Source organism: Aedes aegypti, chromosome 1, assembly GCF_002204515.2.
Source record: "Aedes aegypti strain LVP_AGWG chromosome 1, AaegL5.0 Primary Assembly, whole genome shotgun sequence".
NCBI classification, from domain to species: domain Eukaryota; kingdom Metazoa; phylum Arthropoda; class Insecta; order Diptera; family Culicidae; genus Aedes; species Aedes aegypti.
The window spans coordinates 111819758-111833344 of record NC_035107.1 but is presented as its reverse complement, the minus strand read 5'-3'; the positions used below and the strand labels follow the sequence as shown (position 1 = coordinate 111833344).

Sequence of the window (13587 nt, the reverse complement as noted above, 5' to 3'; positions counted from 1 at the left end):
ACATGCTTTCACGATGAGAGGGGTTTCAATAAATTGTTCAGATGAAATTTTGTATCTAGGGCTCCTGCTATTGATATTGTATTGAAGTCAAATGTAACAAATATATAAAATGTCTGTATCCACTTATTACAATAAAATCAAAACTTTGTCCTGAGAACAAACTTTTGATCAGGTCAACCATGACGTATGCTCTACCCAAATAAATTAGCTGGTGTAATACCAGCAAGAAAGCTCTGCAGAGGATTCCCTCCCTGGTATAGTACTCATGAGTTACATAGAATATCCTATTTTGAAACATTTCAATAAAGGTCAAAAAAATAACATTAATAATTTTAGATAAAAGCGATTGAAAAGCGTTTTTTTATATAAGCAGGTGAGTTCACTTATAAAAAATAGTAACTGCTACAGTTAATGGAATGTTATATGTTTTTAACATAATGTTTATGAAAGATTAATTTAGGTTTATCAAATTAGGATGACAGTGTTGCTTAACACAGAACACCTAGATATAATGAATGAATGTTATGTTAAAAATGATAAAAAACAGCCTTTCTTCGATTTATGTCATATTCATAACTTACAATTCCTCCGCTGTTAGTAATTTGTATTCGCACTAAAAAAAGCCTGTATGGTGGATCGATTAACAGTTATTCAACCAGTTTCCAACATTGTGCATTGACCACGGAGGATATTTTTCAGATGAAACAAATTGTCCTATAAAAATTCCATTTACACTTTTTTCCATTTTGGGAATATTATCAGTTCAAGGTAAGCATTCTTACTATGTTGATTGTAAACGGTGACCAAAGGAGCAACAATTAATACGTGGAATTTTCCTCGATTGAATATGACTGTAGCAAGGCACTAGAATCTTTAAAACTCTTAACGTTTTACAAGGATCGCTATAGTTTGCTTCATTTGCGTACAATGAAGTATACTGTATTTTAATCACAGATTCTCTTTCAATAATAATAAATTAAATTCATAATTGATATTTCAGCGGTTTATCATGGCCTGTCCATTTTCGCGACATCCCGCATCGGAAATGCTCCACCGACAGCATTCGATTGCCGAAGGAGCCGGATGGAACCTGGACGAGGACCTGAGTGAAATTCCGGACGATGCCCTGACCCTGACCCATCTCAATGCGGCCATCCAGCTGCTCACGGCACCCTCGGTAAGCGTTTGAGTGGCTTGAAAGTGATGGAATGTCCTTGTCGTTGGCAGCCATTTTCCCCCAATTTTTTTTCCAGCATGGAGCCAATCGATTAAGTTGAGCTTTTTTTTTTCTTTGTGTCCTTCCTCTTTGTTGCTCCTGGCTCGGGTTTACTTCGGGTGTCAAGAATGAGGACGTATACGAGGCGCTTATGTCGCTGATTGACAAACAGCGCAACAGGTGGCCTGCACTGGAGAGATTGTAAGTATATATGGGTGCGAGATTGTTTTGAGCTCCTCGATGGGTGGTTTTGGGGGAGGTCGATGTTAGTAAACATTATGTTTGTAATTTTATGTATGTTTGTATTTGTAGGAGAACGGATCGCAATGCACTGCATATTTACCCCCATTACGATTATTTGGCGGATGTTCAGGACAATTTGAATCGAATCGACGGTAAGCTAACATTTACGATTGAACTAGAACCTTAATTTATGAACAAGATCAGGAATTTGTTAATTGCATCTGTTCGTTAATCAAGGTTTTGCTGTTTGAAGTCCGCTTGTAAGAAATTCATGCCCAATCGAACGAATAAATATGTTAATTTTTGTGAATTTTAGTTAGGTCAGATATTTTGCAAGTTTAGATTTTTCAGAAACTTCATGGACTTTAGACATGAAATTTTACATGCGCAAATGGAGATCTATTCGCAATTAGCTTTGAAAAAAAAAATGAGATGAAGATGCATCGAAGCCAAACCACGAATTTTAAAGAGCACAAATCTTGAAAACCAGACAATCATCTGTGCTGAAAATTTAACTCGCTGGTCGCTGGTCAGGTTCTCAAGATTTGTGGTCTTGAAAATACGAGATTTGGCTTCGATGCATCTGCACCTTTAGTCATTGGGTAATTTTATGAGAACTATTAACAGGTACTTTTTAATTATGATTCGTGGTTTACGGCTAACCATCCGAGTGGAATCATGTTACTCGAACGGTTCCATGTCATTTGAAATAAAAAAATAATGGTGTTATCCTTTCCGCCCTACCGTAATCCAATCAGGCATTTCTCTAATGATATTTCTTTCAGGATTCCTCAAGGATTTGTGCGGGATCCCTTCAGAAATTTTGTCTGGGATTCCTCCAAGAATTCCCCCAGGATTCCTCCAGGAATTCGCTCGTGATTATTCCAGGATTTCCTCCGGGATTCCTCGAGAAGTTCCTCTGGCATTCCTCCAGGGTTTCCTCCGGGAAGCTTCGGGATTCTTCCGGGATTTCTTCAGGAGTTCCTCCGGGATTATTCCAGGAATTCATCCAGTAGTTTGTCCGGAACTCGTCCTGGAATTTCCTCCGAGATTCCTTCAGGAATTCCGGCAAGATTTTCAACAGGAATTACTTCAGGAATTCCAGCAGGAATACCTCCAGAAATTCCTCCAGGTACAAGATTTTTTCCAGGAATTCCACCTACAATTTCTCCAAAAAATTACTAAAGTTTGCGCAATTTTTTTTCTAAGGAATTCCTCAAGGAGTTTCTCAATAGATTTCACAAGCAGTTTATTTAGACAGTTTATTTAGACATTCCTGCAGGAACATCATTGATAATCCCTCTAGGGATTTCTCCACATAACCATTAAGAACTTTGTCCAGCAATTACACCAAGAAACCCTTCAAGATTTTTTTATTACCTCCGAGAATTCCACCAGGAATTGCTTTAGAAATTCTACCAGGAGTCCCTTAAGAGATTCTACCAGATATTCCACCAGGATTTCCACCAAAAATTCCACCAGGAATTCTCTCAGGAATTCCACCAGGAATTCTTCCAGGAATTCCACCAGGAATTCCTCCAGAGATACAGGGATTATACCTGAAATTCCTATATGGATTCCAGTAGAAATACTTTTACAGACTCCACTAGTTTTTTTTCTGGGGTTTTACCATGAATTTCAAAAGTATCTCCAAGTATCAAAAAAATCATACATGGGATTCATCAGGAAAAAAATAATTCTAGGGATTCAATCAAAATGTCCATGAATCCCACAAAGTATTTCTTTAAGGATTTTACTACAATTCCTCAAAAGGACACCACCATAAACGCCTTCAGAGACTTCACCTAAATATCGTCAATTATTCTTACAAATTTTGTGTGTGTTTTTTTTAGATTTCTCTAGGGATTTCTTTCAGAGATTACCCAGTCAACATTTTGGTTGGTATAACTTTTGTTATACATCATTCTATATGAATCAATTCAATCGAATAGAATGCATGGAAAGGCTATATAGCTACCAAAGTGGAGGCTATATGCGTACTTGGCATGACTTTTTCAGACTTTCTGTGGTCTGATATACGATGCCACAAAATTTGGATGAAAATAAAAAAAAGCTACCACCGAGCCTCGAATGCGGGGACTTCTGGATTAGGAATCGTACACTATACCACCAAGGGCTCAATAAATGACAAGTGATTTTTTACCAATATCAATACATGTTTCTTGTACAGCGACACATACTTTGTTGTTTTTTGAGGCCCATCGTCAGCAGATACCAAGTTTGGATGGCAATTTTTTCTAAGTTAATGCGATTTCATATGATGGTTTCTGCATTTATTCACTGAAAAAAAAATCCGTTCACGAATCCGTGAACAGCTGTCATGTCCACGAAACAAGCAAAATACACCGTGAACTAGATCATGTTTAGATGATGCCTGGTTCCGAGAACGTTCATGATAACGCGACGGTAGTTCACGGTGTATTTTTGACAGTTCACGGTTTTCGGAATTCTTTTTTGAGCATGTATATGATATATCAGTTTATACAACTCAACGCGATTCTATGTTGCACTATTTACGACATGTTTTGCTGTCAACACAGATTGTCGTTTATGAATCGTATAGGGGGTTTATACACCAACTTGTGTTGACATTGTAGCGCTTAATTTGGCATCTTGTGCGATTCTGATTTTTGACGTACGAATATGTGATTTTGGATGCACATTCTTAGGGATGGTACTCAAATTATGTCACGCTAAATTTCACGTTTTTTGTATGGGTTCTCCAAAAAATTTGTAAGGTTTGTCACGCTTGGCTTGACCCCCTCCCCCCCCCCTTGGAGCGTGACGTAATTTGTGCATGATCCTTTATACGATACGTGGTTCGCTGGGTACACAGATTATTTCACCAGAAATTCCTCCAGAGGTTTCAACAGGAGTGCCGCATGGAAAACTTTAAGGGAATTCACCACATTTTTTTCTAGTAATTCACCCAGTGTGATCCGGTAAATGCTCCAGGGATATAGTTAGAAATTTCTCCAAAGAGTCCACTACAAATTTATTCAGGCAAACTATCTATATTTCCGTGAGGGACTCCCAAGAATTCCTCGAAGCATTCAATGAGAAATTCTTTCATTCTTTACATCAGGGATTCCATCAGAAATTCCGCAAACAATTCCAAACGACATTCTTTCAGGGATTTCATCAGTAATTTTTCAGGGGATTCGACGGAGCATTGCTGAAGATTAAGCCAGGTTAAATCCATAAAGAATATATGGATGAATTTTTGAAAAAATCTCTGGAAAAATACATGGATAAATTTTTTGAGATATAACTAGAAAAATCGTTGGAGCTCTAGAGCTCTAGAAAACTCCTAAATGTATCCTTATTTTTCTTCTTTTAAAGCTATGTCTAAAAGAGTCCCAAAGTAATCTGAGACAATTTATAGTGGAATCCATGAAGGAATATTTGGAGAAATCTCTAGGGAGATCACTGGGAAAATTCCTGGGTAAACACAAGAAATATTCGTAGAAGATTTCCTTGAAAAATTTTAGCAGAACTCTCTGGAGGAATCTCTGAAGGGTACCTTCAAGAAATTCGTAGAAAAATCTCTCAAAAAATTTCTGGTAGATTCCTGGGGAAAAATAATGAAATAGATTCTTGAAGAATTTCTTGTTGAAATGATGATTTCTGGTGGAATCTTTGGATGATGATTCTGGTGGAATCTTTGGAGAAATTCTTGGTGGAAACACTGGAAGAATTCCTGGAGGGGGGGTAAGGTATCTCTGGAAGGAATTTCTCCAGAGAAGCAATTGCTGTAGAAATCCTGGGAGGAATAGGAAGTGGAATCATTTGATTTTTTGTAGAATCTCAAGAGGATGTTTTTTTTTCGAAGAAATCACTGGAAAATTTATGGAGTAGTCTTTTTAGGAACTTTTTGAAAGAGATTGCTTGAAGAATGTCTTCAGGAATTTTCGCACCAATTCGTAGAGGGATTATTTGCGGAAAAATATCTTAAGGATTTTTTTTAAGTATTTACTGGAGAAATTTTTGCTGGAATTCTTGAAGGGAACATTAAAAGATTTTTTAAAGAAGTCCCTTGAAATTTTTTTTGATTCATCCCCGGAGGAATTAATAAAGGAATCTCTGAAAATATTCCTAGAGTAATCAGTGGGAAGTTTTCTAGAGAAATATCTGAAATAATCTCTTGAGAAACTTTTGGTTGAATACTTCCTGGAGGTATGCGTGGAGTAATTTAAGAACCAATTCTTAGGTTGATCCCTCGAGAAATCTGTAGGAACATCACTAGAAGGATTTCTTGGAGGAATTCCTATTTAACATTCCTTAGCCCCTAACAAAAAGTTACAAATTCAAACAGCTTGCAAAAATCAGTGTGTTGACCGAAGTTAGTTCTGTTGGGCTTAAATGGCACTTAAAGGCACAAATGTCTAGTTTCAGAAACCCTCCCGGAGATCCGAATTTGGTCACTGTGGCCACCGGGAATCTGCTACATCTGAAAAAAGTCCCTTTAGAGACCCTTACTTTGACAACCTGTAGTTTTGTAACTAAACAAGTAATCTGAACCGTCCTCATATTGTTGAATTGAACGTGGACTGTGAATAAAGATTCTCAAATAACTTAGTTATTCATACCCGGTTCCGGAAACCCGGAACATCCGAAAAGTACGTTTCCATCGCAGTTTTGTAAATGTAATTCACAACGGTACTATTCTGTTGATGGATATTTTGGCATATTTTTTTTTGTAATGAGGAACCAATTACCGGCGCACATCCCCTGAATAATTCGGTCTATTCTGGGCTATCGAAATAACCCAGGAATGGCCACCGGAGATACCCGTGTTGTGCGATATTTAGGTTTTTGTACCGAAACTAGGCATGCGACGGCTCAATCTCCATGATTTTGAATACCTGTGATTCTTCTAGTTCAATTATAGGTAAATGGCCACTTTGTTTTTTGGGGCCATCGGAATAACCCAGAAATGACCACCGGAGATACCCAAGTTGTGGGACATTTTAGTTTTTGTATCAAAACTAGGCATGCGACGGCTCAATCTTTATGATTTTGACTCCCTGTGACTTTTCTAGTTCAATTATAGATTAATGACTACTTTGGTTCTTCTGAACTACAGGAATAACCCAGGAATGGCCACCGGAGATACCCGTGTTGTGCGATATTTAGGTTTTTGTACCGAAGCTAGGCATGCGACGGCTCAATCTCCATGATTTTGAATACCTGTGATTCTTCTAGTTCAATTATAGGTAAATGGCCACTTTGTTTTTTGGGGCCATCGGAATAACCCAGAAATGACCACCGGAGATACCCAAGTTGTGGGACATTTTAGTTTTTGTATCAAAACTAGGCATACGACGGCTCAATCTTCATGATTTTGACTCCCTGTGACTTTTCTAGTTCAATTATAGATTAATGACTACTTTGGTTCTTCTGAACTACAGGAATAACCCAGAAATGACCACCGGAGATACCCAAGTTGAGGCACATTTTAGTTTTTGTATCAAAACTAGGCATGCGACGGCTCAATCTTCATGATTTTGACTCCCTGTTACTCTTCTAGTTCAGTTATAGCTTAATGACTACTTTGGTTCTTCTGAACTACCGAAATAACCCAGGAATGGCCACCGGAGATACCCGTGTTGTGCAATACTTAGGTTTTTGTACCAAAACTAGGCATGCGACGGGTCAATCTCCATTATTTTGAATACCTGTGACTCTTCTAGTTCAATTATAGGTAAATAGCCACTTTGTTTTTTTTTTGGGCCAACGAAATAACCCAGGAATGACCACCGGAGATACCCGTATTGTGAGACATTTCCCGTATTGTCAGACATTTCAGTTTTTGTATCAAAACTAGGCATGCAACGGCTGAATCTTCATGATTTTGAATCCCTGTTAGTCTGCTAGTTCAATTATAGATAAATGTCCACTTTGGTTTTTCTGGGCTACCGAAATAACCCAGAAATGGCCATAGGTTTTTGTACCGAATCTAAGCATGCGACGGCTCATTCTCCATGAAATTGAATGCATGTGACTCTTCTAGTTCAATTATAGGTTAATGGCTACTTTGCTTTTTTTGGGCCACCGAAATAACCCAGGAATGACCACCGGAGATACCCGTATTGTGGGACATATCAGTTTTTGTAGCAAAACTAGACATGCGACGGTTCAATCTTCATGATTTTGGATACCTGTGACTCTGATAGTTCAATAATTGATGAATGACCACTTTGGTTCTTCTGGCCCATCGTTACGTAGGAGATTAAAAATTATATATTAAACGCTTCAAGTCTGATTCAAGATTAAATTTTCAACCTATTGAAAAATTCTGGAGATGTTTTTGGAGGAATTCTTGATGAAAACTTTGGTTCTGGAGGACTTCCTGAAGGAATTCTCGTAGCAATCTCTGGAGGAGTTCTCGGAGTATATCCTGAAACATTTCATGAAAAAACTTCTTAGAGAACTTTTTGGGTTATTCTTTGGAAGGGATTTTTTAGGAATCCCTGCAAAAATCAGTGAAGAAAATCCTGTAATATTTCTAGAGGAGTTATTGAAGGAATGTCTGACAAAGTTTCTGAAGAGATCTCTGAAGAAATGCCTGAAGGAATTCCTGAAAGTATCCCTAGAGGAATTTATGTATTACCCACTAGTAGCGTTGGGCAAATTTGACCCGAACATCGATGTTATTGAATCGATTGAAATTTAATATGTCGAGTCGATTCACCGATTTAATCGAATCATTTGAATCGATTTTTTTGAATCGATTCGATTCGCACCGGATATGAAATATTACAAAAATATGGTCTCAAAATATGACCAACAGCAATGTTACATGGTTTTTAAATTCCTTCAATTGAATTACGTTGGCGATTAAAAATTATATATTAAGAATAAGTTTATAGTTCATCAACTTATAGAAAAATTCATTTCAATTTCATTCTTTTGAATCGAAACAAAAAATCGAATGAAGAAAATCGATTCACTCGATTTTGAGTGCTCCTGACATCGATTCAAAAAATCGATTAATTGGAACGAAAAAATCGATTTTTGGAACATTGATTCAAAATCGCCCATCGCTACACTAGACCAATTTCTGCAGGAATCTTTGAACGATCATCTAGAGCAAACCCTTAGAAGAATTCCTTTAAAGTACTCCTGGATAAATTTTATGAGGATTTTTTGATTGGCTTTTGGATGGATTTCTGGAGGAAGTAGTGTAGACAATCTAGAGAAATCTTTGGAAATCTTTGGCATAAATCCTGAAAAAAATCTGGGGGAATGCCTGAATGAACTCCTGAAAGCATCCTTGGAAGAACCATTAAAGAAATTTTATGAAGGAATTTTCGGAAAAATATGTGAACAAATTTCTTCTCTTGTGAAATCCTTGGTATAATCCATGAATAAATTCGTGATGGGCCCTCAAGAAACTTAAACACTTTTTGCCGGGGTCCCTATAAAAAGACCAAAGTAGAATAACTAGACGAAACCATGGAGAAATTCTTAAAATAATAATTGAACAAATTTCCAACAATAGTTCCCGGGAGAAATACTATAGGTAATTGTATGTTTTTCCTGATTTCGACTTAATTTGTAATTTTGATATAGTTTGGTAGCTAGACAAGGGATAATTGTTGATCGGTTTACAGAGGTTTCAACCGCACGAGAACTCATTCGCGTTAGAAAAACTGATGAAAGAATTATGTGATGTTCTTAAAGCTGGTAGACCTATTGTTGAGATAACATCTATTATCTTTTATGAATTTTCAGCATTAATGGTTTACAGATTATACACTCATACTTATCCTTGAAATACACGAAATTAATTAAATAAATTCCCACAGAATCGTCCGCCAGCGAAATTTTGATCCTGCTGGGCAACGAACTCATCCACACGGCCTGCGTCGGCATAATCGAACGTGCGTTCAAGTGCTTGGGCTCTAATCTGCAGGAATTTCTTGGATCACTGGATGGCGTATACGATGTACTCAAATTGCAGGAGGAGGACATCTCCGACACGGGATTCGTATGTGCCGGCGAAGGCGAGCTGATTTTCACCTCGGAGCGTCCGGTATTGGCGTGGCTTCTGCTGGGATGTCTACAGGCGTTGAGTCGGCTGTTGTTCAACTACGAACCGCCAATCGAGATGGAGCCGTTGGATGGAGACGTTCCTCGCTATCGGTATCTGTTCAAATTGGACGATTTTGAGGAACAGGTCGTTCCCATCGTTTCTGATAGCAGAGTTCCCGGAAAGTTACGTGAGAGCGTATCATCCGATACGAAGGATCTTAAAATGGACAATGATTTCTTTTGCAAAGCTTTCCCTTGGCATTTCATAATGGACGAAAACTTGAATTTGGTTCAAGTTGGGCAAGGCTTTAGCCGATTGTTTAAGAATTACATGGCTACGAGTGGTCTTTCGGCATGTACGTATTTCCGCTTCAAGCGTCCCCGGGGACTTTCTCTGAGATTCAGGGAGATTGTCCGTCGAACGAATACGCCCTTCATGATCTCGTTACGTGCTCCTCCGGGCCGTCCGGATTTCTTTGCCAAAGGGTTGGAGATCAAAGGCCAGATGGTGTTCTGTCCGGAGTCGAATTCGCTCCTATTTGTTGGATCTCCATTTTTGGACGGTTTGGAAGGCCTGACTTGTAACGGCCTCTTCATATCTGACATCCCATTGCATGATGCTACCAGAGAGGTGATCTTGGTCGGAGAACAGGCCCGTGCTCAAGATGGGCTTCGCCGTCGTATGGACAAACTGAAGAGCTCTATCGAGGAAGCGAACGCGGCGGTTACAAAGGAACGTAAGAAGAATGTGAATTTGTTGCAGTTGATGTTTCCGGAAGATATCGCTGAGAAACTTTGGCTTGGAGCGCAAATTGACGCCAAGACATATTCGGACGTAACTATGCTGTTCAGTGACATCGTTGGATTCACAAGTATTTGCTCCAGGGCAACCCCATTCATGGTTATTAACATGCTGGAATGTTTGTACAAGCACTTCGATGAGCTTTGTGGATTTTTCGATGTCTACAAGGTGGAAACTATTGGCGATGCGTATTGTGTGGCAAGTGGATTACACCGGGCCAGTATCTACGATGCTCATAAGGTGGCATGGATGGCGTTGCGGATGATTGAGACTTGTTCTTTATACAACACCCATGATGGACAACATATTAGAGTAAGTTTCTATAGCACATGTTAATTCGTGAGTTAAATAATCGTTTTTCGTTTCAGATGCGTATCGGAATCCACACCGGAACGGTCCTGACTGGAGTGGTTGGTCGTAAGATGCCCCGTTACTGCCTATTTGGACACAACGTTACCATTGCCAACAAGTTTGAATCAGGGAGTGAAGCATGCAAGATAAATTGCAGCCCCACGACAAAGGAATGGCTTATCAAGCACCCGGGATATAACTTCCAGTTGCAACCTAGAGATCCCTCTTGCATGCCGAAGGAGTTTAGCGAGGCCAAAGGTTTGCCTTGCTATTTCCTTGAGGGCTACAAGCATCCAACGGTGAATGATGATGCGACCCTTCAAGAGCATATTGAGGCGGCTATGAAGCAATCACTCCTGGATAGCAATGAAACCATCGTTATCGAAGAACAGAAGTAAACTAAAGGGAACAAGAAAAAAAATGTGTGACGATCGTTTGAATATTGGTATGTGTAGCTCCGATTTGTCAAAATGTTGTAGCAAATGTAGACTGTCTGTATGTGTCAAATCTTACTAGTAAATTTCTACCTTCAAAATTGAATGTTATTTATAATAATACATGTAGTGGAACCGAAATTGAACGGTACAATAAATGTTATTTTCTCTTGATATTCTGCGTATTAGATGATGTGTTTCGATTTCGCTTGAAGATTCCATTACTGCATATGTTAGTTATAGATATTAGTTTGCAAGCATTACCTACACCTATGAAAAAAGATCCAAACATTTTTGTTTGTCATATTACTCGACTGGATGGAGCATATGTTGGAGTTGCTATAATCATTCATAGACATTTGAACTTTTTGTTCTGTTGAAACACAGCTTGGTAAATATACTTTCTTGCCATTTCAATGCACTGGGCATCAAGTTCATATGCTTTAAAGTGACTTGGGGAAATCGATTCGCAATATGTCATAATATTTTGTCATTGGTGACTTTAATGTCAAACATGGAACAATTCTAATTGATGAGTGCTTTTCAGGATATTTCTCAATTCAGTACCCTGATAGCCCTACTTGTTTTTCCTTTTCTGAAAACCCTTCGAAGATTGATTGGTCTCTACCGACTCTAGTCACCTTTCTAGCCAACTGGTTGATCACGATGATTTTGATTCTGATCATGTCCCTGTAACATTCCAAATATCCCATGAAGCGATTCTCAATCCTATCAGCATCACCTTCAATTATTTAAGACAAAACGTCGGAAGGAAAAAACGTTGAAAAGTAAAAAAAAAATGAAGGAAACGAATTTTCTTGGAAAAATGATTCTTCTCCGAAGGAATAAATAATTCATTATGTGCCAAACCTTATTCATAGCATATTTAATCGACCCCAACGTGCGAAAAATAATACTGGCAAACAATGTTGAAAATTTGCTGCTTTCGATGTTTTGTCCTTTCGACGTTTTGTCCCTTTCGATGTTTTGGCATTCGACGCTTTGGCTTTTGACGTTTTGTCTTTCGACATTTTGTCCCTAAACCGCATTCAAAGCACCTCTGTTTGTCGCAAGCTCACTTGAATACTTGTTTTTAATTATGAATCGTGGTTTACGGCTAACCAGCCGAGTGGAAGTTTAACAACTACCGAAAAGCTAAACATTATATATAATTTGCAATTGGATTAGATGGACAAATTGATGTGAAGATTTGCGAAAAAGTTACACGCTTTCTCAGTGAGAATCGAACTCACGACTCCCCGGTCTTCGCAAATCTTCACATCAATTTGTCCATCTAATCCAATTGCAAATTATATGTAGTGTTTAGCTTTTCGGTAGTTGTCTCACTTGAATGTTTTTTTTTCACAAACAAGTGAGCCAGCAAGTCGAGTCTAGTACACGACACTGAAGACGGCCTTACAGTTGAGGTCGAAATACGCGTATCTGTCAGAGGATACAAACTCTATTGGAATTAAATGGTATAGTACTAAATTTGGTTTTTTTCATCTACATATAGGTATTCTACTAAACAGCTCGAAGATTTATTATTATCTTATTTGATTAATTACATTATTTCATTGCACTTTATGGAGGTGAATATTGTCTAAACTGAAATACTTGAATTTCAGCCTATCATAAGAAAATTTGATTTTAGGGGAAAAACGGCAAGAAAAATTATTGTGTGTACATTTTCGGAAAGCAAATTAAGTGCATTTTACACGTCTGGTATAAAAATAACGTTTTTTTTCAAATTTTAGCATTGATTTTACGATGTACAAGTAAAATTTATTATATTTTTACTAGTTCACCTTAAAAGTAAAGGTATTCCACCGTATTCGACTTGCAACCAGTTTGAGGGGGAAGCCTAGACTCCACTCTTTCATGTGCTACCAACAGTTTTTGCATATATTTGCGGATGGCCGAGATACAACGGTTCAAGTACATGCGATATTTAGTCGATTTTGTAATTTACCTGCGCTGCTGTTGAAACAATGAACAAATCAAATAAGTTTGATTCGGGGTTGGTGTCGAAACGTTGGGCAAGTAATAAACCTCGTTTTATTCCCGAAAAGACTGCGTGTTACAGTAGAACCCCCGCCAGAGGAAATGAAGATTAGGAGGTCTACTTGATTCATTTCAATTTAAAGTAAATCTGATTTGAACAAAAATTCATGATTCTCATGTAAGAATTTGCTGCACGTAATCATATACGGGATTCCATAAGCTGGTGTAATCCAGGTGCTCTGATGTTTCAACACATCAAGTAAGGCACCATAACAGCTAAAATATTTCTGACAATAATGTTTCCAAAGTGATTTTGATTGAAACGCTTCAAAAAATGTTAATTGTCATATTTAAAAACAGCATAGCATCTACAAAAATGTTATTTATATTATCTTGTTCCATTCGGGGATGAACCAGCCTCGGACTGAATTTCCCCTTAAGGCGAAGTAGGCCGTCATCGAAATTTGTACGCGTTGTTG

The 13587-nt window shown here is 38.2% G+C and overlaps 1 protein-coding gene across 1 annotated transcript; it reads left to right on the top strand.

Annotated features, from left to right (window-relative positions):
• Positions 1–625: 625 nt before the first annotated feature.
• On the top strand, positions 626–11292 carry LOC5570698 (head-specific guanylate cyclase). The gene is made up of 6 exons (XM_001659244.2): positions 626–768; positions 1001–1177; positions 1344–1417; positions 1529–1611; positions 9292–10631; positions 10688–11292. The coding sequence occupies exons 2-6, from the start codon at positions 1010–1012 to the stop codon at positions 11066–11068; spliced, it is 2046 nt and encodes a 681-aa protein (XP_001659294.2). The 5' UTR covers positions 626–768; positions 1001–1009; the 3' UTR covers positions 11069–11292.
• Positions 11293–13587: the final 2295 nt, after the last annotated feature.

Excerpts from the sequence above, each read along its gene's own strand:
- LOC5570698 (XM_001659244.2), top strand. The coding sequence starts at position 1,010 with ATGGCCTGTCCATTTTCGCGACATCCCGCATCGGAAATGCTCCACCGA. Across the intron at positions 1,178-1,343 it reads AGCTGCTCACGGCACCCTCG|AATGAGGACGTATACGAGGC; the intron begins GTAAGCGTTTGA and ends TCGGGTGTCAAG. Across the intron at positions 1,612-9,291 it reads CAATTTGAATCGAATCGACG|AATCGTCCGCCAGCGAAATT; the intron begins GTAAGCTAACAT and ends AAATTCCCACAG.